The 23,180-nt window shown below is 36.8% G+C and overlaps 2 protein-coding genes across 6 annotated transcripts in view; one reads left to right on the top strand and one right to left on the bottom strand.

Moving 5' to 3' along the window:
- The first annotated feature begins 3 nt into the window (after window positions 1-3).
- VPS29 (VPS29 retromer complex component) lies at window positions 4-4,134 on the top strand. Of its 2 annotated transcripts, none has more exons than XM_074887070.1 (4): window positions 4-123; window positions 2,640-2,831; window positions 3,288-3,523; window positions 3,807-4,134. In XM_074887070.1, the coding sequence occupies exons 1-4, from the start codon at window positions 121-123 to the stop codon at window positions 3,922-3,924; spliced, it is 549 nt and encodes a 182-aa protein (XP_074743171.1). In that variant the 5' UTR covers window positions 4-120; the 3' UTR covers window positions 3,925-4,134. The 2 variants fall into 2 exon arrangements, with proteins under 2 accessions (XP_074743171.1, XP_074743170.1); XM_074887069.1 differs by lacking the exon at window positions 4-123 and adding an exon at window positions 1,024-2,228.
- A 178-nt stretch (window positions 4,135-4,312) lies between these two features.
- The window catches only part of KNTC1 (kinetochore associated 1), a 43,833-nt gene continuing 24,965 nt past the window's right edge, over window positions 4,313-23,180 (bottom strand). The window contains exons 39-66 of one of the 4 annotated variants that reach the window (XM_074887059.1): window positions 22,912-23,075; window positions 22,260-22,364; window positions 21,270-21,398; window positions 20,421-20,537; window positions 19,937-20,046; window positions 19,488-19,698; window positions 18,730-18,819; window positions 18,204-18,375; window positions 17,726-17,784; window positions 17,354-17,570; window positions 16,765-16,838; window positions 15,619-15,829; window positions 15,402-15,511; window positions 14,681-14,730; window positions 14,228-14,306; window positions 13,419-13,537; window positions 12,426-12,561; window positions 11,518-11,613; window positions 10,578-10,634; window positions 10,065-10,119; window positions 9,922-9,985; window positions 8,733-8,862; window positions 7,664-7,753; window positions 6,980-7,125; window positions 5,998-6,088; window positions 5,673-5,725; window positions 4,971-5,067; window positions 4,313-4,664 (exon numbers count right to left, since the gene is read on the bottom strand). In XM_074887059.1, coding sequence (XP_074743160.1) covers window positions 5,031-5,067; window positions 5,673-5,725; window positions 5,998-6,088; window positions 6,980-7,125; window positions 7,664-7,753; window positions 8,733-8,862; window positions 9,922-9,985; window positions 10,065-10,119; window positions 10,578-10,634; window positions 11,518-11,613; window positions 12,426-12,561; window positions 13,419-13,537; window positions 14,228-14,306; window positions 14,681-14,730; window positions 15,402-15,511; window positions 15,619-15,829; window positions 16,765-16,838; window positions 17,354-17,570; window positions 17,726-17,784; window positions 18,204-18,375; window positions 18,730-18,819; window positions 19,488-19,698; window positions 19,937-20,046; window positions 20,421-20,537; window positions 21,270-21,398; window positions 22,260-22,364; window positions 22,912-23,075 — 2,972 coding nt within the window. In that variant the 3' untranslated portion in view covers window positions 4,313-4,664; window positions 4,971-5,030. Of the gene's footprint in view, window positions 4,665-4,970; window positions 5,068-5,200; window positions 5,726-5,997; window positions 6,089-6,979; window positions 7,126-7,663; window positions 7,754-8,732; window positions 8,863-9,921; window positions 9,986-10,064; window positions 10,120-10,577; window positions 10,635-11,517; window positions 11,614-12,425; window positions 12,562-13,418; window positions 13,538-14,227; window positions 14,307-14,680; window positions 14,731-15,401; window positions 15,512-15,618; window positions 15,830-16,764; window positions 16,839-17,353; window positions 17,571-17,725; window positions 17,785-18,203; window positions 18,376-18,729; window positions 18,820-19,487; window positions 19,699-19,936; window positions 20,047-20,420; window positions 20,538-21,269; window positions 21,399-22,259; window positions 22,365-22,911; window positions 23,076-23,180 lie in introns of those variants that run through there. The other 3 variants (XM_074887060.1, XM_074887062.1, XM_074887061.1) reach the window with 3 other exon arrangements.

Below are 23,180 nucleotides of genomic sequence, written 5' to 3'. Positions count from 1 at the left end.
GCGGAGAAACGCGTTTCGGACTCTGTTGGCCCTTCGGAGGTGCCGTAGCGGGTGGTTGGCGCCGGCCTGGCTTCCGGGAGGAGCCGCAGTGGCTGCTGAGGGAGCGCGGCGCCGAGCAGGATGGTGAGCGCCGGGGGCGCCCCGTCCCCCATCCCCGGGACCGTCTCCCCGCCGGGGCTCACCCCGCGGCGTGGGGGAGGGCCTCCTCCCCCCCAAGGCTCGCTTCCTCCAGCCGCGGCCCGCCGGGCGCGGAGCCCCCGCGGTGCGGCGGGCGGGCCCCGCTGGCGGCCGTGCTGGACGTGCGGTCAGGGAACGTTTTCTGTCAGTCGCTGCCCAGAAACCCGCCTAATGCCGAGCTGAGGTAGATGGGGGGGCGGGAGGGGAGCGCTGAGAGGAGGTGAAGCCCCGCTGAGGGCCCGCCGGTGGTAAGGAGGCCGTGCTGTGAGGGGCTGTCACCGGCGGGAGCTGCCAGGGGCTGCGTGCAGGAGCCGATTTTTTTTTTTTTTTTTAACGCTTCTTTCATAACATCAACAATTCATTTAATTATTATTTGCCTATTCATTTGGCTATATTTTCTTTTCTGTTGCTTTCTTTTGTTTAACATTGATCATGTTTCACCCTGTTTTTCATTCCCCCCTGTCTGCAATCAACTTCTTCATTCCAATAAGGCTGGGCACAGAGTAAGTTTACTCCTCTTAGCTGTTGCTAACACCGGTGGTAAGGGCTTGTTAATGTTACTAGATGATATGAATGTCAGATGGTACACATGAATTAGGGGCTGCTCTTCAAACCACGCTCAAGATTGCACCTAAATTGCTAGTAAAAGCCAGATGTTGTAACATTCTTTGCCACTATTTTTTGTTGCAGATACCTGTGAATATTAAACACACCTCAGTGCTTTTAATTTGTTTTTGTTATTGTAGCTTGCCAAGCTTTGTTTTAATTAATGGGAGCTCAAACGTGATTTGGGGGAAAATATGGGGCCTGCCAGTTTGTCAGTAAAGGAAATGTTTTTTGTTGAATGCACACACCCTGCTGGCTTCGGCAGGGTTATGTTTTAGTGGCAGTATAATGTTATTGAATGTTCAATACATAACTGGTATTGCATGTCTAAGTCCCTTAAGCGTCAGTAAGAAAATCTATTGCCAATTTAATAATCAAAATCACTTGTTACCCATTTTTCACTTGCATTCTAGTATATCGTCTCTAGGCTGATGCTAGTAAGGGTATTTTTCACTGGGAGCTCTTGAAAGACCATCAAATACGTGTCTTTTTTTTTCCTCTCCTGGGTTAGTTTTAAATTGGTAGCTCACTGATTACAAAACTCTTGTATTGCTTTACCAATACTTTCAACCATCAGTTCTCTAAAGGTGCATGGCTTTGATGATGGCACTGAGACATTCTTAATCTAAAAAAAAAAACAAAAAACAAACCAAACAAAAACCCCACCCAAGTTCCCTCTGCCTTTTTTGATGATTGCTAGTATGAAGATAGCTGCATGGCCTAAAAATTTAAAAAGCAAATCTTAAAAAAGGTGATTTCTTAGCACAGTTACTACTGCTTTTATATACATCTGTCTGGGCTGTGTCTTTTGCAAACACATCTGATGGCTGTCATTTTAGGAACTGTGTAACTAATAAAGCATTATGGTTGGAAGATAACCTTTTTCTTTTTAATATGGAGCTATTTATCAAGCTGACTGTCTCCAGATCCAGTGTTTTTGCAGTGTAGTGGCATAACATCCCATGCTTCATAGAGCTCTTCATGCCCTTTTTGCATAATTAATTTACTGCTGCGTTGCTTGCATTGATTATTTCTTTATTTGCAGGTTTAAAGCCTGTGATACTAAGCTATGGTCTTACTTCATCTGAATCCTTAATTTTGAAGCCCCCATTAAATTTGCATTCTCCTTGCATCTATCGTACTTAAACTCTGACTATATAGAACTGGTAGTAGAATCACTGTGTGCAGTAGTCTGGTTTATCTTCTCTGCAGTGCCCTGGGGTTTGGTTTGGTTTTGGTTTTTAAACTATTAGTCTTACCCTCTTGTTCAGGGGGTCCTACAATACAGACTCTGAACAAGCTTCCTGTTCTGGTCAGCTATTAACACATGTTGCAAATTTGCTGCCTTTTTTTTTTTTTTTGATAAGGAAGAAAACAGAAGTTAATTAAAATAGAAAGAAAATTGGATGAAGAGTTTTAAAGGGAAGTGGCCACAGTTTAGCCAGGTCTGTGCTCGAGAACATGTACTAGAGATGTCCTATATTATTTTTTTAGCTCCTTAAGCATCCAAAAAAGTGGGATAGTTTATGGTAGTTCCCAAATTTGTGTAAAATACATCAAGTAGTAACACATTTCTGTTGTTAGACCTTGCACTGGCTTTCAGCAACAAAATAAATAATTCTGTAGACTATTGTTTGTAAGGCCCCCCTCTGCATAATGTTCTGCATTACTGAGGGAGAACAAGGGCCCTTCCTTGTAGCAATATTCCATCACCATTTCATTATTCTAGTAGGTATTACATCAAAATGCAAAGTTATGAAACTGAAGAAAACATTGCAATGCTTTCTGCTTCCTAATGATCTTGCCTAAATAAGTATCTGTAACGATATTTCTTTCTTGTCATGACACCTGATAAGTTGGTGTTAGTATTAGGAGATCTTCACATTCCACATCGATGCAACAGCCTCCCAGCCAAATTCAAAAAGCTGCTGGTTCCAGGAAAGATCCAACACATCCTCTGCACAGGAAACCTCTGCACCAAGGACACTTATGACTACCTCAAGACTCTGGCTGGGGATGTTCATGTTGTCAGAGGGGACTTTGATGAGGTAGTGTCCTCTCTTGATAATGACATTTTTTTGTTCATCTTTTACATAAAGGCAACATTTGGCTTATTCGTAATTCAAGTAAAAGCGGGCAAACCAGGGTTACGTAGTACTGAGAGCACATGAAAAGCTAACTGGGCAAAAGACTTGGGGTGGCAATCAGTAATGTGAATTGCACAGTAAGTTCTCATTTGTCATCAGTATGAATAAAAGTAGTTGTGTGCTTGGCCATGTCTAAGGACTCCAGCAACCGGGACCTGCTGTTGTCAGATCTTTGAAGTTCCTTCATCCTACCCCATTCTTCACAGTGCACATAAAAAGCAGCTTTGTAACTCTTATTTGGTAGCAGTAGGGCCAATTATATTGAATATTTCCATAAGCTTTCCCCCTCTCTTCTTGGTGTTGCATAGAGTTGTTTTTAAATATAAATCTGTACATCTGTTTGGTTTTTATTTTTAGAACCTGAATTATCCTGAACAGAAAGTTGTAACTGTTGGACAGTTCAAAATTGGGCTGATTCATGGCCATCAGGTTATTCCTTGGGGTGATATGGCCAGCCTGGCACTGCTACAAAGGCAGTTTGATGTGGACATCCTAATTTCAGGACATACACACAAATTCGAGGCATTTGAACATGAAAACAAGTTCTATATCAATCCAGGATCAGCTACAGGAGCCTATCATGCCTTAGAGAAGTAAGTGAAGTATGGGAAGTATCTGTGGGGATCTTCTTTCTAACAAAACTGAACTACAAAGCTCATTATGAAAGTTAATGTTTACATTCTAAATGTTGGGGAGAGGAAGGGTTGGTAGTACTTGCTAAATCTCCTTGACTGAAACAGATGAGATTGAAATACTTAAAGCTTCAGATCTGATGTATTGTGCTTACAGAATTCATACCCATTTTTCTCTGGGTGATTTCTGTTAGGTAGTGGTTATTAATACACAATTAATATGAACTTTTTCCTCTCTTTCCAGCAACATCATTCCTTCCTTTGTGCTGATGGATATCCAGGCTTCTACAGTAGTTACATATGTCTATCAACTAATTGGAGATGATGTGAAAGTAGAAAGAATTGAGTACAAAAAATCTTAAAAATGTTTTTGCTTGTCTGGTATTTTTACCATCTCATTCTGAACTGCAAGTTACTACAATACTTGATTGCTAGTTTACAGTGCTACACTTACTCGCTAACAGCTTAGCAATGTAGCTTATTGGTAATAACTTTAAAACATTGTGTTTGCTTTTTTCTGTATGAATTGATTTGTAAAATATTCCATTAAAGTAACTGTTGAAATACCGTTCCTTAATGTTGTAATAAACTTCACTTCATAGAAAAACTAAGCTTTATGTTGTTGGGAAAAAATGCAGCAGTTATAGTTGCTTTTAAAATGCCCGATGCTCTAAAGGATACTTGTAAAGGGCTTGAACAAAAAGACTGAGTGCTGTGGGGCCATGTTACATTTGGTTCAGAATCCAGTTGATATATTCTCAATTTAACATTCCCAATTAAGGTAAAATAATAAAATAAATTCTGAAAATATTGCAATTAACTCATAACTTAGAGTAGTAATTTCACTGTATAAAATCTTATAATCAAAGCAGTTTCAACTACCCTAATGCTTTAATGAATGATGGTCTCATTAAATCTTTAAACAGTGAAGAGAGGCTTTTCTTTATTTATGGCTTATATCTGACACTACATGCATATGCACTTTCCTCCATGTACAGAGGTTTTAGGTAATGTAATTCCAAACGATGCTGATACTGCTACTGAAGACTAAAACACTGGTTGGACAGGAAGACTGGACCTTCTGGCTCTCCTGTTCTTGTGACTGCAGGGAAATGAATGTATTTTAACAGCTCCCATTTCTCATGACTGTTAACTTTCCAATAAAACCAGAGTTTTATCTTTTGCCTTCTACAGGAGAACATTTCAAATGGTGGCCTGTTTCCTTTGCAGATGTTGGCCTTTGTATTATGGCTTTCTCCAGTGCAGCATCTGTGCAAAAAGCTGCGTGGTATTTGTCATGAAGGTTTGAGGTAAAGTTTCATAGACCTTAAGGGAGGAGTTAAAACCCTTCCTTCTGTGTCATAAGCTGGCTAAATAACAACTTCTATTCAAAATAAACCTGCTTTACCTTAGAAAACGACCAAGCATTTCAGCCTGGTATCTCGGGAACCTCTGGCTAACTGCTATTTCATGCAGTGAAGCCCATGCCTCTCGCTTTATCCTGCCTGCAGACATACAGAAAGAACAAAGTTGAAAAGAAAACCTTAGCACACATTCAAGGAAGGTCAGTGACTGAGTGGAATATCAATTTACTGGCAACTTCATAATTAAAAAAGGTTTATAGAATACAAGGCCAAAATTGCTATGTAAGTGTTTATTTGTACTCACTAGTTAAAATTACAATTTGTCTACAAAGTATTTTACATGAAGTACACCACTTACAGTTTTTTTAAAAAAGTTTATCACAATTATGCAAGGTTATGTTTGTGTGAATTAAATCTTAGAGTGATCCTTAGCAGACTTAAACATGGAGAAATATAGAAGTAAAGGAAATAAATTTTAATCCTTCCTAAAACCAAAGTGCTGAATATGAACATTGCTGTTGAACAAAACCAGGAAGTTCTGCTGTAAATCTAAACTGTTTAAATGGGGATAGAGTATGGACAAGAAACAGCCTAGAACAGTTTAAAAAAAAAGTGGAAAGCTCAGGGTAGCTTTTGGTAAGAGCACTGAGGTTTTAGATTAATGCTCACTTGACCAGTACGAGCATTCTCAATGCATGGCCCCCATCTTGCCAGTAGAGGGAGAAAAGAAAAGGGTAAATCAAGACCTTTTCGGTGACGGTTCGAGTACACAGGTCTCTTCTGGTCTGTTCAGATACATCTGGAAGGTGAGAGAATATTAATAGGGCTTCAGGAAATGGTGTATGATCTAAGACCTGTGAAAGTACTTGAAAGCATAAGGCTTAGCATGGCACAGATTTGGCTCAAGTAAAATGAATTATTTGAATAAATAAAGGGATCTTTTGTTATATACAATATATTACTAGAATAAACTGGCTAAGAAGTATTTTTGCTAAAAGTTGAGTCAAAGTCTTAGTTTAGAAAAAAAAAAGGAGAAAATATTGCATGAGATACAAAAATGGTTTGTTTTACCTCCAGAAGATCAGATGATGGTATGTCTGCCAGCGCAGGATTTCCGCATTTCTCTTGATATTCTTGAATTAGGGCTGTTGCATCATCAATGCTGTAGGAGGCAAAAGTTTATCAACTTTGTCAATAAGAAGTTCTCTAAAAAGCCAGGAATTTAGACTATATACCCTGAAGTATTAAATAAGGTATGACCCCATGTTTTTGAAGTCAGATAGGTCCTATCATTTCCCAGTAGAGGAAGACAAGCCATGACAAGCCTGGCATTGAACCTGTGGCTGTTAATAAAACCAACATATACTAGAATTTAAATGGCTATTTACTGGTTCCCATCCCATTTTGACTGCAGAAGTGATAACCAAGTGACTTGCACTACTGAGTATTTGGGGTCTGAAATGAGAGTTCGCAGCTGTGCACAATGAGCCCAAGTGCTGTGAGTCACTGATAGAGCCCTGATTGAGAACTGCCCTGCAGCAGGGTCAGTGGCAAGACCCTTTGTTTTATTTAAGTGGAACATAAGAAGTATTCCTAACTCCTGAAACACTTAGCAGCAAACCCACTAATTCCCAAGTCTTGAGTACAGGCAGTTCATTTATTTTTTCAGTGTTCTTATTGCTGAAGCAGTGACATCAGGATGCTACTAAACTGAATTCATCTGAAGGTAAGGTGAATTGATTCAAAGCAAAAGTGTTTGTTTTTTTCTGCTATTTTAACTGCATTTGATCTGCTGGCAAGTCCAGGCTCAGTCCAGGCTCAGTAAGCTGTTACTTTGGCTTGAATGACACTGTAAAACTCTATCCTAAATATGTAAAGCAGTGAGGTGAGGTTTTTAGTTGATTGATTTATTTAACTTAGCAATACTCTAAAAATTCTTGGAGACTAAGTACTAGAAAATCTCCATGACTGCAAATAAATGAAAATAAAATAAAGGAGAGATTCAATTTCTACAACTGCTAGCAGTCATGCATCACCTGTTTTATTAACTTACCAATTCTTTTTGGCAAAATAATCCACCAGTTCTTTCATTCGGTGAGTATTCATCAGTTGTTGCTTCAACAGTGGAAAATACTTAGTTTTCAAAAATTTTTCGTATAGCTTCTCATTTATGATACTGTCCAAAACCAAAGATCTAATCTGTAGATTTAAGATTTAGTAATGGAAAAGTATTATTATTATTTTAAACACAAAATTTTAGTTTTGCATGAAAAGAGCTCAGACTCCCATAGTGCGGGATTTTAATTTTTTTTTTTAAATGCTGTGAAATGGCAGATTTTATGAAGACTAATCTCAGATTCAGATAGGGCAATGAGTTAAGAAACTTGCTCTTGGGAAGGCAGCCCAAGGCAAGGCAAGAGAGAGTGCAGTTTCATAAGCCCTTTAGCCTAAAACATTTAATTAGAAAAATAAAGTAGGTACTGCTGCAAACAATCCTGTCCTACAATTAGGGGCAGCCTATAACACAGCACTGTGTATATATATACAAGAAGTTTTTCAGTTGAATAGCATTTAATAAAAATGCAAAAATCTCTGCAAATGTTGCTATATTTTAGAAGTGTGCATTATGTCAGCTAATGCTTGGCAAGATCAGGAGAGAGAGAGAAAAAAGGCTTCTGTGTGTACACTTACGTATCAAAAAAGCCAAAGGCAAGTGAAGTAAAATTTATTTATTTACCTGAGAAGCAAATGCCACTACTTCTCCAGTGTTCATGTGTTCATCTATTTGTTGCAGCACAGTTTCTATGTTACATGTCGATAAGAAACCCTTGCAAAAATAAGTTACAAAACATCAATATTCTGTGAATTATTAAAGTAGAAATTCTCCCTTCAGAGCAAGTATTTGATTTATTCAGGAACAATTAATATTTTGAAATTCTAAGTATAAACCAGGATATGTGCAGCTTGACTGTAAGAGTAGTACTCGTTGCTTTTAACTCTCTGTAGCTGTTACAGATTTTTTTTTTTGACTCATTGCCAGCAGACTAAATGTCTTAGACTAATGCTGTAATTTGGGGAAATCTTTCTGATCTTAACTTCAATGACTGGAAGTCTAAGAATTTAAGATGCCTTTACTAGTGCCAGTTTGCTCATGACAAATATGGGAACAGCCTATAATTTTCATCTGGGAGAACAATGCAGAGCATAAATTAATGGGAACAAATGGGAAAAAGGAAACTGTCAAGATACATTGAATAGTGAGGATATGGCTTTAAGACAAAAGGTTTACATCTGAACTTGTAATGCCTATCAAGCATCTTTCTAAGAAGTCAGGAGCTTTTACTCAATGCTTTTCTGAAGAAGGGTTCAGTACTGACAATCTGCTCTGAAACTAGCCCACTGGTAGATCCTCAGCAATTATATACATTATCATCAACTTCACACTGCTCTGGTTTGGATTTTGTAGGGTTTTTTCATGGGTTTTATGGGTGGGATCCCATAAAATATCCTCAAAACCACAAAGGGCAAAGTCATATGACAAAGCTGCTGAGGATGACTTGAAGCTAGCTGGTTTTGCTTTTTTTAAAAAAAAAATTCAAAATAAGAGGAAGTGTTCACATGATCCTTTTCAGAAGGACAAATTCCAAGCAATAGCCTTTGTGGGTGGGAAACGCCAAGCAGCTGGCAGCAGTGACATATTTAAATAAGCTGGAATTATAAATGACTATCTTTCATAGTTTCTGGTGAACATAACATGCTTAAAGACATTTCCCTTGCACAAATAGAACACAAAACTTATTATTTACCTGAATTTGCTGCTCTCGCTTCTCAGACTGAGGAATCAGCAACAGGCACCCCAAAGCAAAAGCTGGAAGGTCCAACTGTGCATATTGTTTAGCTATTCCTATGACATCCAAGTCAGCCAGAACAGGACACCTTCAGAAGAAGATTAGGAGTGAAGTTCTCAGCTATGCTGTGTATAACTGTATGCCTTAGTACTGTCAACAAAACTACATTGAGATTTTTAAGCCAGATAGAACAACACATTTTTACCTCATCTTATTTTCAGAAATGGCCAAGCTATGTGAGTTGAAGTTTCAAAGAATACAAATACATGATCATTTTCTAGCTTGGAAAAAAAAATAAAAATCCATTTTCTCTCTCTTTAAACACCCAAGGGCCTGTTTTGAGGGGAAGTGTTGGCCAACTGCCCAGAGCAATGCTTTGGTACATATGTATGTGCACAGTAGCGTAGGCACGTTCTTCAGCTGGATCCCTTTCCAGTATTTCGTAACTAACTTTTGGTTCAAGTCAGGCTCTCTGAGCTCTTGTTCTTCTCTTGAGCAAGTCAGAGCACTGTGGTGAGTAAGACAATGATTTATTGTGCTTTGCATTGTAGAGGCAACGCAAAACTGGTTTATGTACAGAATGTTTTGGAACATTAATACCATAGGTTAACCATGTTTATAGATATGCAGCTATTAGATTTTTGTGATGTCAGATTTATTCTTTGTAGGAAAATGAATTCTTTCTCTCTTATACTCTGTGTCAATAGTTCTAGGAAATGTGATGTGTTTTGGGATAAGAAAGATACTAACTGGACTTTTAGGGTTGATATGAGTCCTTTAAAAATGTCATGACAGGAACAGATATCCCTCGTGGGGGCAGCAACTGGGTAGATAAATGGGTTTTCAGCAGTTTGTGCTGCTGATTCTGAGTCCCAATTCAGAGAGCAGTTCCCAGTACAGTTTAAACAGCCGAGGTACCGAGTTACAGACTGTTGACAACACGTGCTGTAGGCGAGCACGGAATTTCTATTGGGGTAAATGCCCTGATCCTGTCCTTCCCACAAGAGGCAAGAGGTTCCTTCTCATGCCTCAGGTTCCCCAGTTTTCAGAGCTCCTTTACATGTTCCAGGGCAGGCTGCTGGACGAGAAGTTACAAACAGGCATTCCCACTCAACTAATACAAATGTGGGATGTACCATCTACTTACTTGAGCAGAATCACAAAACACTCACAACATTCCTCTAACTGTTTAGGACTTGGTGGACATGAAGCTAAGAAATAAAGAAAACATAATGAAGTAAATATTTAACCAAGTTATTGTACAAGCATGATAGCTAGTGACAACCCTACCTGTGAGAAATGGTGACAGAACTACACTTCGCCAAGCTCGACTGAAGTTGGGAATCTGTTGACAGCAAAGTTTTAAAGTATTAGCCTTGTAATTAAGTGTACTTGTAAATACAGACACACAGACATTCAGACCCACTGTAGGTGGAAGAAGCCTGTCAATTTTGTTTTCTTTTTAATCTGGATGAATTATTCCCTAACATGGCTTTCTTCATCTCATAGTCTAAGACTTAGCCATGTTTTGACTGATGGCAAAATTATTATGTCCAGCTTTACAAAACCCTCCAAGTAGGTGTTTACTGAAGGAACTACAAGTGCAAAATACGCTATTTCAGTGATTAATAACGATACTTATCTGCATACTGCATTCTCATAAAAATAATCATTCAAAGAGAATCTTTTCATGCGTAATACTGCATGGCATAGATGGCTGCCATTCACACACACACACACAAATAGGATGCTAAATTCCTGTTAAGTGAAAAAAAGACTAGGAGTCAGAGAATATTTGCTTACCTCCCATAATGAATGAATCCCAGTAATTGCTATCAAAACTCTTCTTAGGTATTGAATCTGAAAAAAAAAAAATTATAAAATGCTACAGTGTTTTTGAAGATGTGGCAATAATCTACAGGACTGCATTATGCTTGTGTTGTCTGCAGGATGTAAACGTACAGTTCCTCAAGGTACCTCTGTTCCTTTGAGAGGAGTAACTGATGCATATGGAGATATGACTTATAGTTTAGTAAATTAAATTATCACAAGCAGCAGCATTTGTTGTCTCAGTAAATACCCAAGATTTCTGGTAGTCTTAATACAACTAGTGCTGAAAAGTTTATGATCCCACCTTCTTTGCTATAAGTACCTAAATCTCATTAAATTAAAACTAGCTTCAGTACCTGCTCCTGATACAACCACGTTGCCCAGTACATCTGTTACCTCCTTAGGCTGTAGCAATGTTACATAAAATTTGACAATCAGAGGTAATTAAGATTCTGAATGACAAAAAACAGGATTACTATCAAATACACTTTAGGGATAATATTTTTGTGTGAATGTATGTATACACATGTATATACATACATGCACAGTTTGTGCATAAGCATGTATATATTTGCATACAAAAATATGCATATTATGTTCTAAAACTACAATAATATGAAGATGTTTTTCAGTTTATTATCATAGGATTTACTCTTGCCATCTGAAAGGCTTTGTGCCTTTAGAAAAAAACAACCTAGAACAACTTAAGATCAAAATTCTCAAGCAGTACTAAACCACAAATCTCTCAAAGCTTCATCAGTTCAGTATCTAGGAGCCCAAAATAGCCATGTGAATTATCAATAATTGTTCACAGTAAGTCTATAGTTTATGTATCTATCCCATTCTTCAGAAACCAGTGGATAAAAAAGCCTTTTTCTCACCTCACTGCAGTTCATGCTTAAAAATTTCTTACCATACTGAAACCGAGGAGTTTCTGTAGTAGGCCATTCCACAGTTGGGAATCATATACTTTGTATTCTAGACTAAGTTCTGTCACCAGCCTAACAGCCTAAAGGAGAGCAAGGACACGCTGTATTTTAATATACATTTGTGATCTTCAAACCTTTACTGCTTGTCAGCGTAATTTTAGATTTTTACAGCATTACCAGGACATTTAACTCCAGAAAGGCCACAAACAAGCCACTTTCAAAATTATTTTACACACGTGAGGAGAATTAAAACAAAATCAAGCCCCCCACCTATACATGATATCACTTTATTTTCTAATTGTAGGAAGGCTAAAGCTTTTTTTATCTGTCATTTTCAAATTTCAGACTAGCATGTGTATGGTTCAACTAAAGCACAGTTCACTTCCATTTTATGGCTGCAAACCAGAAGTATTACTGCTGAAGCCTTAATAGAATAGTACACTTTTTTTGTCAAGTACCATTGTCTACCTGGAAATCTCATTTACTTGCCCCTGTCTTCAGTGTTAAGTTAGCTGTTTACAAAACGTACTTGGTAACATGAAGTAATTGTCAAAGTCAAATTCCTAAGCAGAGTATAACTTAAAACCTGTCCCTGGCATATTAGATAAGTAACTAACAGCTATTCTAACGGTGTACCCTGTTAATATTTAATTCATATTAAAGTATGAAGTATGTCCAAGCAGCTCCTCTGAAAGAGGAAAGTCCTTGGGGTAACTGCATATTCACTGGCATTTTTAAATACCATTGTGAGCAGCATATCATGAGCAGTGTATGAATAGGACAGAGTACACTGGAGCAACATTTGTTTAGAAATGCATGTGCTACATAGAAAGGTGTATGTTTCATACAGTGTGTAACAAACAAAAAATTACAAAGGATTTAAAAATTGTACCGTAGGTTCATGGCTGTGATTCTTCCATAGCCCTTTAATCATTCCTTCCTTAGGACTCTTATGAAATGATTCATAAGTATATGGAATATTCAAGATTTCAAACTCTGCCAGATAAATGCAGCATTTTAGAAAATACCTGTAAAAAAGCCCCCCCCCAACCAGGAGTTAATGATATTTACAGTGATTATTATATTATAATTCATGTAATCAAGCTCTGGATAATATTGGAAAAGTGTTCTTCTCTTCCTTTTAAAAGAACAGGTAAAAATAAGTAGATTGTATTTGTACTTATGAAAGAGATCTTAATGAAGTAAAAAAACTTCCTGGTAATTGCTTAGGGAAACCTCATTCACCTGAACAATGGATGGCTTGGATCATCTCTAAAGATAAACCAGTTGCTGTAACTCTTACAACTAAAATTTCATTCATGCACAAAGACTGCATATTTATAGAAACCCATATGGAGCTATTTGGTATGATGTACTTTGAAAACATCACTTTCCGTTAAAAAGGCCCCAATTCTAGATTACCAGCATAGAAACTCTATTCTAGATATTTTCTAAGGAAGTTAGTTCTACAGATATTTTGAAAGAAACATTATTCTGCTGAGGTTTTGGTTCCTTGTTTTTGCAGAGGACTATGCCTTTGCAAGATGACCAGTTCCAGACTCTGATGAACAGAATACTATATATATGGGTAGCAGAAAACGCTTCAGTTACTAAAGAAGTAACTGCAATCTATGCAAAATGGAACAAAATATTTTCCATGTAATGTCATATTACTTTCAGGTTTACTAATTAGGACTGTGATGTACTGGACTGCATTACAGTGAAGTTAAAAGATTAATTAAGCTCTTCAGAAATAGATTTTTAAAAGCTCAAGAAACAGATTAGTAAAAAATATATCTCCAAATATATGGTATTTTTTTCCAATGGCTGTTAAAGACCAACAAAACAACATTATTAAGGAACCCTTAAGGAAAATTCATCTTACTTTACTTTCTCAATGGGTTTCTTGAAGAGTGATTCCACGGTGTTGGTATCTGCCAAGTAGAGCAGACACTTAAGTGCTCTGCTCCTGTGAGCAAATGTCAGCTGAGTAACACCAATCGGCTGAAAGGGGGGGAGAAAACCCAGTGAGAAGTCACAATTGGCTGAACAACTAGAAAGAGGGTTATATATGTTTAGTATGATCCTTTCTAAGCTTATATTTTCATTGAATGAATCCAAAATACTAAGTAACAGATTGGTTCATGTTCAACTTCTATACTAATCAGTTGAAATTTTGTCAACTTCAAAGAATGCTGCTAAACCACGTGGTTTCCCCAATTTAACACTATTAATGCAGGCAGGAAAAATATTTGTGATCTATAGTATCACAAATACATTTAGTAAGTGTGAAAGACTGAAGGTTAAGGTTCTGCTTATAACTAAAAAAAAAATAAATTTTACCACTCTGCTTTAATTCCACCCAAAGAGAGGCAATGTATTACACCAGCTTAAAGCACATTCTAGAAAACGTTTAATGATGTTATTTTCAGATACTATCAACAATAATTTTAGAAAACCCAGAGTTTAAGGGCTGCTCCTGGCAGTTCAATAGCAAAATTCAATGAACACCACAGTTTTACTCCTAAGGTGGGGAGGAGAAACATAGAGCTCATACAGATACATAAACTATCTAAAAGACAGCTAATCAAGGCCTTCGGTTGAAACCCATACGGTTAAGCAGACAACACTTGATTTTCATAAGAGGTAAAAATTTTGTAAGTAGCAAGCTAAAACAAGAATTTAAAAACTTACAGATGTGGCAGATGTTGTAATTGCAAAAAGCATTCTTGAACTATAATCCACTGGGCGTGACTGAAGTAGATATATAACTCTGCAAAGAAGTATTTGTTTTTAATACAAGTACAGCATAGCTACTGAAATACAATGTATCAATACCCACTCAAATGTAAATATATTTCACTGTGAAAAAAGATTAAGGATAGGAGATTCCAAGGATATAGAAAACGAGAAAATCTCCAGGAAGGTACTCTTAAACACTTACATCTGTAAGTTATTGCAAATGGCATTTCATTGCATGAAGAAGTATTTGATGATTCAAAACTGATGTCACCAGTGAGTAAAAATAAGAACACAACAGTGAGTTCTGGATCACACACACTGTTAGGTTCCTTGAAAAAGCCAGATATAGTTAAACTTGCAAGTTAACAATAATTCACCATATTATATGTAAGACAAAACACATACCTTCGGAGTTCTTCATCTTCCTGTACATCTCCAAAGATTTCTTGAGTTTTCTTTAAAAAGACATTAAGAAATGTAGTTGTGAGAGTTTTTGAAATTTTTTTGATAAATAGCTGGGTTATATCCTGCTTAAACCCTGTCTTAAAAGCTGGGCACCCCTGCTAATGCAGCCAAGGAAAGGAATTCTGGTTTTATCAGTCCTTTCTTTATTTAACTGTATGCTTGGCAGTCAACACCATTCCTCAGCCTGCCAAGTGGTATTTTGAAGCGGAGGCAAATGCCTGCTCCCTGCCCTTTCTCCCCGAGCTGTATGCTCCATAGACAGCAGTTAACTCTCTGTTAGCTAAGTTGCAACAGGAGAGGATTTATTCTCTTTCCTATTCTAGAATCAGTGTTTGATGTTTGAGTTATATTTACAACTCCTTTACTCCTTTAGGCTGGCTACACAAGCTCACTGTAGCACCAAAGATAAAATTTTAATCTCTATACAAAGAGAAGGGAAAGAATTTCAAATCATTCTCACTAGAGACAGTGGTGTCCAACAGTATTAGAAAGGTATTGAAGTTGTTAGTACTCTGGATTCAGATGCATCTTAAACAGATTCATGAGTACTAAAGGCAAATTGTGCAAAATAACCTTAGTCTTTTGAACAAGTACTAAAAATATACGTATTTTATGTAACTGGCCATTTTTCTCCCAAAAAGAATCTCCAGTGATGACTTACTTCTGAGGGCAGTATACTTGGGCACAGCCATTTATCCAGCAGTTTATCCCAAATTTTGTTCATATCCAAACTGTTAATTTCTGCTATCTCCTTAGCTGCCATATGGATATCTACACAAACAGTTAGAGACAATATATTTACAAACTAGTATTATCTTGCCTCGCACCTTTTAAAGAACTTCTCTTTGCTTCTTTGAAACTAGATTATGGATACTCACCTGGATAATCTCTGCCAGTTGGATTCTGGATTCTCTGGTCTATGCTGTGGTGTTCATACAGTAAAATGATAAGATTTGCTGGTTTCCCAATAGACTTTAAATGCTCTCTAGTGTTCAAGTTATGTGTTATTAGAACATTTTCTGTTGCCGATCGCTTATACTGCATATATAATTTCTTCTGGAGGACTTCTGCTTTTTCATGTGAATCATCCTTTAGCAAAACACCACAGTTTTATATAAAACAACCTCCTTTTACTCAAAAGCACTAGAAGAATCATCTTAACTTTTTATAGTCTAAAACTGTGAACTGGGTAGCAAGATCTGTTCTTCAGATGGGTCTGCATATCTGTATCTACAGGTATTTTTTCCATAAAGAGACAGTATTAACCATGCTGCTTTAGCAAGAAAATGTATTTTGAAAAAAATTGTTAACAAAGGTATGTTGTGAAAAAGCCAAATAAAATATGTACCGCATGCACTAGTAGGTAAATTAAAACATTTTGAGGTAAGATGCAGAAGAAAAAAGATTTGATATTAAACCTTGGCTGCTAGAATTACAGTTTAATTTTGGCACAATTCTATTCAAAGGTGTGACTAAGTATCAGAGACCTATTTAGTGTTCATTGTGTCTCAACAACTCCATAGCAAGCTTGATATTTATAAGCAAGGCTGAGATTCTTATTCACTTTTCCCTACCAACCATGTAAAAATGAGCCTGAGAATCAAGTCAAAGCAGACTTTCTTTATATGTACTACTACAAATAGCTGAAGAATTTTGGAACTCAAAGCAAAAGTTAATATTGCTATTGATCTAACAGCTAGAACAGATTCCAACTCATTCTCCTGCAGCAAGAAAAATGCACACAACAGGAGAAAGAACAAATTATTCTTTCTTAAAACTGTATTTTTTTTGTTCAGCCTCCAAGAACTGGAAGCCTGATTCTTGCTAGGTTGCAAATAGGAGCATGTTACCGGACAGAGAGGGCCCTTCTGAGGGGTCACTTACACAGTCACTTCCCCGAAAGAAAGTACTTCCCATATCAGGGTTGGTTATGGTACAATTTACACACCACTATCCAGAACACCAAAACACTAACATAAGTACCCGACTATACAACAACAGTCTTGCAAGCAGCTTACCATTACCTTAGCTGTAGTATTCTTTAGCCATTTCTCAGCTAGATAGAGACAGAATTTCAATGCCTGAATCTGGTCAGGCCCTTATTTAAAGAAAAAAAGGGAGGGGGAGGAAATAAAGTTTTCATTAATCCTTTCTACAGTATACAATATATCCATTTTATTTCAAAGAATTAAAAAAAAAAAACCATAGAAGCTGTTTAAAATACTAGGAAAGCTCTTGTGCTTAAAGAGCAAAAAAAAATCTGTTTGGATTCAGATAATAGAGAAGCTAGCTTGAATTTGGCTGAAATATTTGCTTTTGCTGGAAAACTTGTCTGAAGATGATATGAACATGCAGAAACTTTAAGCAAGACAACATGGCTTAAAAAAAGAAAAAAAGATTTAACAGTGATACTGTGTTATAAAATGGCTGTTGTTCTAGCCTACTGTTCAAAATTGGATGTAGGAGACAAATGCATTTTTATTCTCAAATTTCCCTGGGTTTTATCCAAGAATACTGAACAAATGTTTGGTCACAGGATAGCTTTTTTTTTTCTCAAACCTATTCTCCTTCTCCTGCTACTTCACCCCTCAAGTCCTCACATATGCGCTTTACCTGTTGGAAATTCTTGTGCAATCTTGTGAGCGATAGCTACAGCCCACTCTGGATTAATTATAGACAGCAGATATGACTGAATCGTCTGCACGGTTTTAGTTGTTTCCTTGTTAACAACTGATGTATATCCAGTGTTTCTCATTTCAAATATTTTTGGTTTCAATTTTTTTTCAAAGACATGTCGAGCAGCAGACATGTGTAAGGTATCCAGTGAAACCTAGAAAAACATTAAAGTAGATTAAGAGTTGTCAGAAGTTCTATAGTGAGGCCAAAATCATGCAAAAGAAAGACAAAAGCTCTTTTTTTTTTTTTTTTTGGGCGGGGGGGGGCGCGAATAATTTTGAAATAAATTCTTTCAAGATGCTACTTTACCTTCATTAGTTTGGAAATCAACAGAAGTGTTGGGAAGGATTCCTCACTGAGCTCTGCAGCTGAAAGGAAAAAGACAGCTGTCTATGATAGTGTCACAGTCCACTTGCAGCTTTCTTTGTGAGATTAAGCACTTTCAGTTTGTTGTTAGGTGCAGGCCGCCATTGGGAAAGAAAGAATTTAATCTTAATTATCCACACTGGCCTCAGTAGTGGGATACATGGATTACTTTGGTTTTTGAGAGGTCCTAAGAAAAAGATTTGCAGACAGAATTCTGCATTTTATATATCATTTTAGCTCCACTGAAAGCCAGTTACCTCACCAGTAGCAATTTGGGAGCACAAGTGCTTTCAGAAATACTGGGGATGAAAACTGCATTAACAAATACGTACAATCAATATAAAATATATACTGTAGAACTTTAAAGTTCACAGATAGCAGAGAAATACATATATCTAGCCATAAAAAATACTGAACGTACATATAATGTTCCAGAAACACTGTGCAGTTCTAAAGAATATCAGATGAAAGGGCAGTCTGGTTTGAGCAGCTGGAGATAAGGGAATCACATGCTCCAAAACATATTGGCGTTCTAGGTCTACAGGGGGAGAAACTCTTTTATAAGATTCCAGATGTTTGAGGAGGCTCAAAGCCTAGTGTGGAAAAAAAAATGAAATGAAATAAGAAAATTGAAAAAGAAAAAGAAAAGGCAAAAAAGCCACAAGACCATTTCTCCCTGCCCCCACCAGTAAACACGCCTAAGTCCTGGAGGCATATATTTTTTTGGCAGAGTTGGTACATATCTATAGAGTTTTTATCCCTGCTGTGAGCCATTGCTGAAAAACAGCTAGAGATCGCTTTTTCTTGAATTCTATTTTCTGAATGAGAGATGTGTAGATAGAATAATTCCGTAAATTTCAACTGACTCTTGAATAGCTACACTAGTAAGCAGACAAAACAGAATACGGATGCCATTATCAAGGTAACAGCAACATATTTGGACATACCTGATTCAGCTCGATACTGGCATTCTTTACATCGGCATTTTGTATCACTTTCAGGACAATTTCAATAGTTTCATAGTCATAAGGATCAAGCTGTTCAAAATAATGATCTGGTTTATGATTCGTCTTGTAAAAACACACAACTAAGTTAACTTTTTCCAATTTTAATACCAACTATATTGACATAGCACTGAAGAAACAGTATAAGCATCATGACATACTTCTCTAAAACAAGACTTAACTTCATAGTCCTAAATCCTAAAAAAATTGTCAAAATATTGCAGAAAGACCAAACATGAAATGATGAATAAAAAAAAAAAAAATCCAAACCCAACATTCAAGCAAACAAAAAATCCCAAGAGCTCATTTTTTTTGCCCCTATCTATTTTTAATGTAGCACTTCAAAATATTTCCAGTGTGCTATGACATTCAGAATTTTTTTTTTGTTTGATTATTTTCTGGTTTCTTTTTAAGGGAAGTCGGGAAGAAAGACTACCTATCATTAAAGAAAATTAGATATGTTGCTCTATTCTTTTTTTTTTTCCTAGAGAAATAGAAAACTGAAACTTAACATTTATATTCTTTAGGAAAACTTGACAAAAAATAACCTTTTCAAATTTCTGTGGAATTATTAACCTGTAATTCATGTGACTTGCACCATTTGAGACTAGATGTATAGTTTAGGGATTTTTTTTTTTGCTTATTTTGGTGTGGGTTCTCCCCTCACCGTTTTGTTTTTTTTTTTTTTTTTTTTTTTTTACCTTGTACAATATTCCACTGAGGCTAATGACCAGGTCTTTCGTGCTTTTCAGTAGAGGAATTATTTCTAGTGCTCTAGCTAGTAATGTGGAATGAGGTTGCTTCTCACTGTATTCTGCAGAGTCATCTCCAACATGATTTGTATTAGCATTCTGGAGAAGAAGTGTTTCAATGCAAAGCTGCAGTGCGGCATCACTGTCCAGCATGAAAGTACTAGAAGAGGACAGAATATTATTTTCTCTGTGACCTTTAGTGTGGTCAAGGTGCTTATTTCCTTATGAATAAATTCACCAGGGATCAGTATGCATCTTGATTAATACTTTAAAATAATAAAAAAAAACCAATTTGCATACTACATTAATTAAGATATATTTAAACCAAAATAGATTTTAGTAGGCATGGTTATTATTACAGCAACAATTAAACACAATCAATTTGCTTCAATAATTACCTGCAGTAATTCAATATGAGATCTGTGTCTACTTCTGGATTTTGTACCAGCGTTCTTATGAGTTCCTTCTTTCTTATTGGTGGTTGTCTAAATACAGTCTCGAAAGAAATCTACAGATAAATAAACATTTTATCTTCTTCCCAAAGAAGTCTTTTAGACAATATTAAGACTAATTCCTTATGCAGTTAACCTTTTATATTCTCTTTAATTTTAATCCAGATACGTTTAGAGCAGGAAAAAGCAGTGCATTTGCTGGTGCCAAAGAATACTTAAGCACCTAAAAGTTCTTTTATAGAACCTCAATTATTGCATTTCTCAGTTTCTGAGGCTGATTTAAGCAGACAAGCAGAATGAAAAATTAAAAACAAAACCCCAACTTCCTTTACGTTTGAATAGGAATTCTGTCTAAAAATCACACTACATGTCAGTCTATACTGACATTTAATCAGTTAATAAACCCCCCAAATCAATCAATCAAACTTACACCAAATTTACCAAGTTGGATACCCCATTCTGCATCAGTAACCAATTCTTGGAATTTTTTTTTTTCTTCTGCTTCACCACATTGGTTAGCAAGCTGTGCTCCAACCAGAGCTACTGCCTAAAAGGAGTGAGAAGGGAAGTGAATACAAGTATAATAAACAATCTGAAAATTGGGAATCCTAAAGCCTAAATTCTGAAGAGGAACTTAAAAGAACTATAGATGATCATATAACTATGTAAAATGAAAACAAACATCACAGAAGATAGTATCAGGATTACCCCACCTCCTGAGTTGGCAGTTCAAAGCTACTTTAAAACTGAGTTTCTTTCTTGAAAATATTTTGTTAGTATTGTACTAGTGAAGCTAATACAAAAGGTATTTTTTAGGCATCATCTTTCTCCAAATTTATGTCACGCTCCCTCCCCATTTCTTTGTTATGCTTTACTCCCATCTTCCTTTATATTTTAATAGACATATCTATTTATTAATTCCATTCTTGACAACTGCTGTAAGAGAATAATTTATCCAAAATATAATGCAGGTATAAATTATGATGGGACCTGAAATAAACAATTTCAAGCTTTGGAATAAGTCATGATGAGGTAACCTAATGCTTGGACTTACATCATGCTAATTATTCACAGCAACTGCCTGTGCACAATCTTACACTGTGGTAAAGAGAGGTAGCTTCTCTCAGTGGCACCCTAAATGAGGAACTTGTTCAAACAGCTATACCCTTAATAATGGCAAACTATTGCACTTCCATATGATATTGCTGACGTCTTCTTTTTAAGGAAACTCTGTAACATTCTCCGTTTGATAAAGAAATACATTGCCTTGTGAATTTACCAAAACTTTTCTGTAATTTTGACATGTATTTTTTATGACGTCCCACAGCTTATTGAACATATCTTCCTTGGGCAAAATTGTGCAATATCCCAGTGCCAGGTTCTGATCTATGAGACGACAGTTGAACACCTGTGTTTTAGGGAAAAATAAAATAATAAAAAAAACTACATTGTAAACTTCAGGAATTTATGTTAACAGGTCTCTTTCTATGAAATATAACACATGAAAAGTATGCTGTAATTTAGAGGTGTATTGGGCCTTTAAGTTAGAGGGGAAAAAAAAATAAATAAAGATGCATTTCAGGTTTTAGAACTTAAAAAATCTAATTATACTGAAGCCAGCCTAAAAGCAACTTTCCTTAGTCTAAACTGCCTTAGAAGATGGTATATTGCAGGTTTTGCAGACAGCTTTTTATAAAAACTCCCCTCAACTAGAAGTCATCAGTAAGATAGAGAATACCTACGGATCATAACGGCCATTATTATAATTTAGGAGTCCTTAAAGGATCCCACAAAGATGAAGCTTCCACTGTGCGTGACTTTTCAGGCAGAGCAACTAGTGTATAATCAAAGAGCCAGAGAACACAAGAGGCTCAAATTTGCCAGGGCTACAAGAAGTGGCTGCCAGCAAGGTGGTGTCTGTTCAAAGGCTATTGAGAAGCCTGTGCTCCAGCTGCAGGAGGAAGCGAGGCAGCTGGGACTGCAGGGGCCAGGCTGTCACCCAGCACACCCTTGTCCCATTCTGGTATTGAGCCATGAGGCTGGGGAATCCAATCCCTTCCCACCGCTGCAAGACTGGCAGTACTTCCCCTCACCTTCACTATGGTTTTCCAAGGTGTGTGATTTTTTTTCCCCCCCCCGAATGTATGGGTTTTGTGGTATTTGGCCACATCACAATTTCAGAATGGGCTTCTGCAATAGGTAGGGTAGGCCCTTTCTCAATAGAGCAGAAGAAAGGGGCTCACTCTTACCCTTTTCAGAGCATTCTTACCTTGTGTAGTAAGGTCAGGATAGTGGCCATAATTACTGAAGTACACTTCTGTTTCATAGCAATGAGAAAGCTTCTGGTTTCAGCTAGCATATTGCCATCATGTAGCTATTACCAAAAAAAAGACAGCACATGGTTAAAATTAAATTCTAAGCCTTCAACTTCTATTGTCATTTTATAGCCTAATAGGAGGTACTATAATAATTGTATTTTCAGATTTAATTAAGGTCTTATAAAGATCTCTTCTAGATAGAAGAAGGACTTCTGTTTCCAAATGCTTTTGAACTGAGGGGTGTTTCTTGAATATTCTACTTACAACTTTTCCCATACTAATCAATGATAAAACAATCTGAAAGAACATTGTAAACCATTACTAGCATTCATTTTATTCCTGGCTTCTCTGCAGAGACTAGAAGTTTAGTTCTGAACATACTTAGCAAAGAGAAACAGAGGACCATGAAAAATAGGGAAGAAACTACCAGCTCCTTTTACAAAATGACTCAACACCTGATCAAGTGGTAGTAATTTTTAAAAGGTCATGGCGACAGCCTCTCCCATACCTATCAAGTTCTTATATAACTACTCTAAACTTGGTAATAGTTGGCAGACTGCTAAGATTTACTGTCAGCAAAATTCAGCATCATCCTTGACTTACCTTTTCACTCAGAGACAAATCCATGGTATTTGATACACCATGCTGAAGACAGGATCCAAATGAACAGAAAATTAGCCGCAAAGCTAACTCACACTGGCTGCACTCCGTGAGGTTCTGTAGCGCTGCACAGATGGGATTTCTAGCTGGCTGCAGAAGGTTCTGTCCTGCGATATATTTCAAGAACAACCCCAGAAAATAATTAGTGTATTTATATTAAGCATATTGTTCTTGGAATTACTATCAGAGCAGTTTATCTTTTTCTTCATTAA

Source organism: Strix uralensis, chromosome 17 (assembly GCF_047716275.1).
Source record: "Strix uralensis isolate ZFMK-TIS-50842 chromosome 17, bStrUra1, whole genome shotgun sequence".
Classification (NCBI taxonomy): domain Eukaryota; kingdom Metazoa; phylum Chordata; class Aves; order Strigiformes; family Strigidae; genus Strix; species Strix uralensis.
The sequence above is the reverse complement of the archived record's forward strand: the minus strand, read 5'-3'. Positions and strand labels throughout refer to the sequence as shown.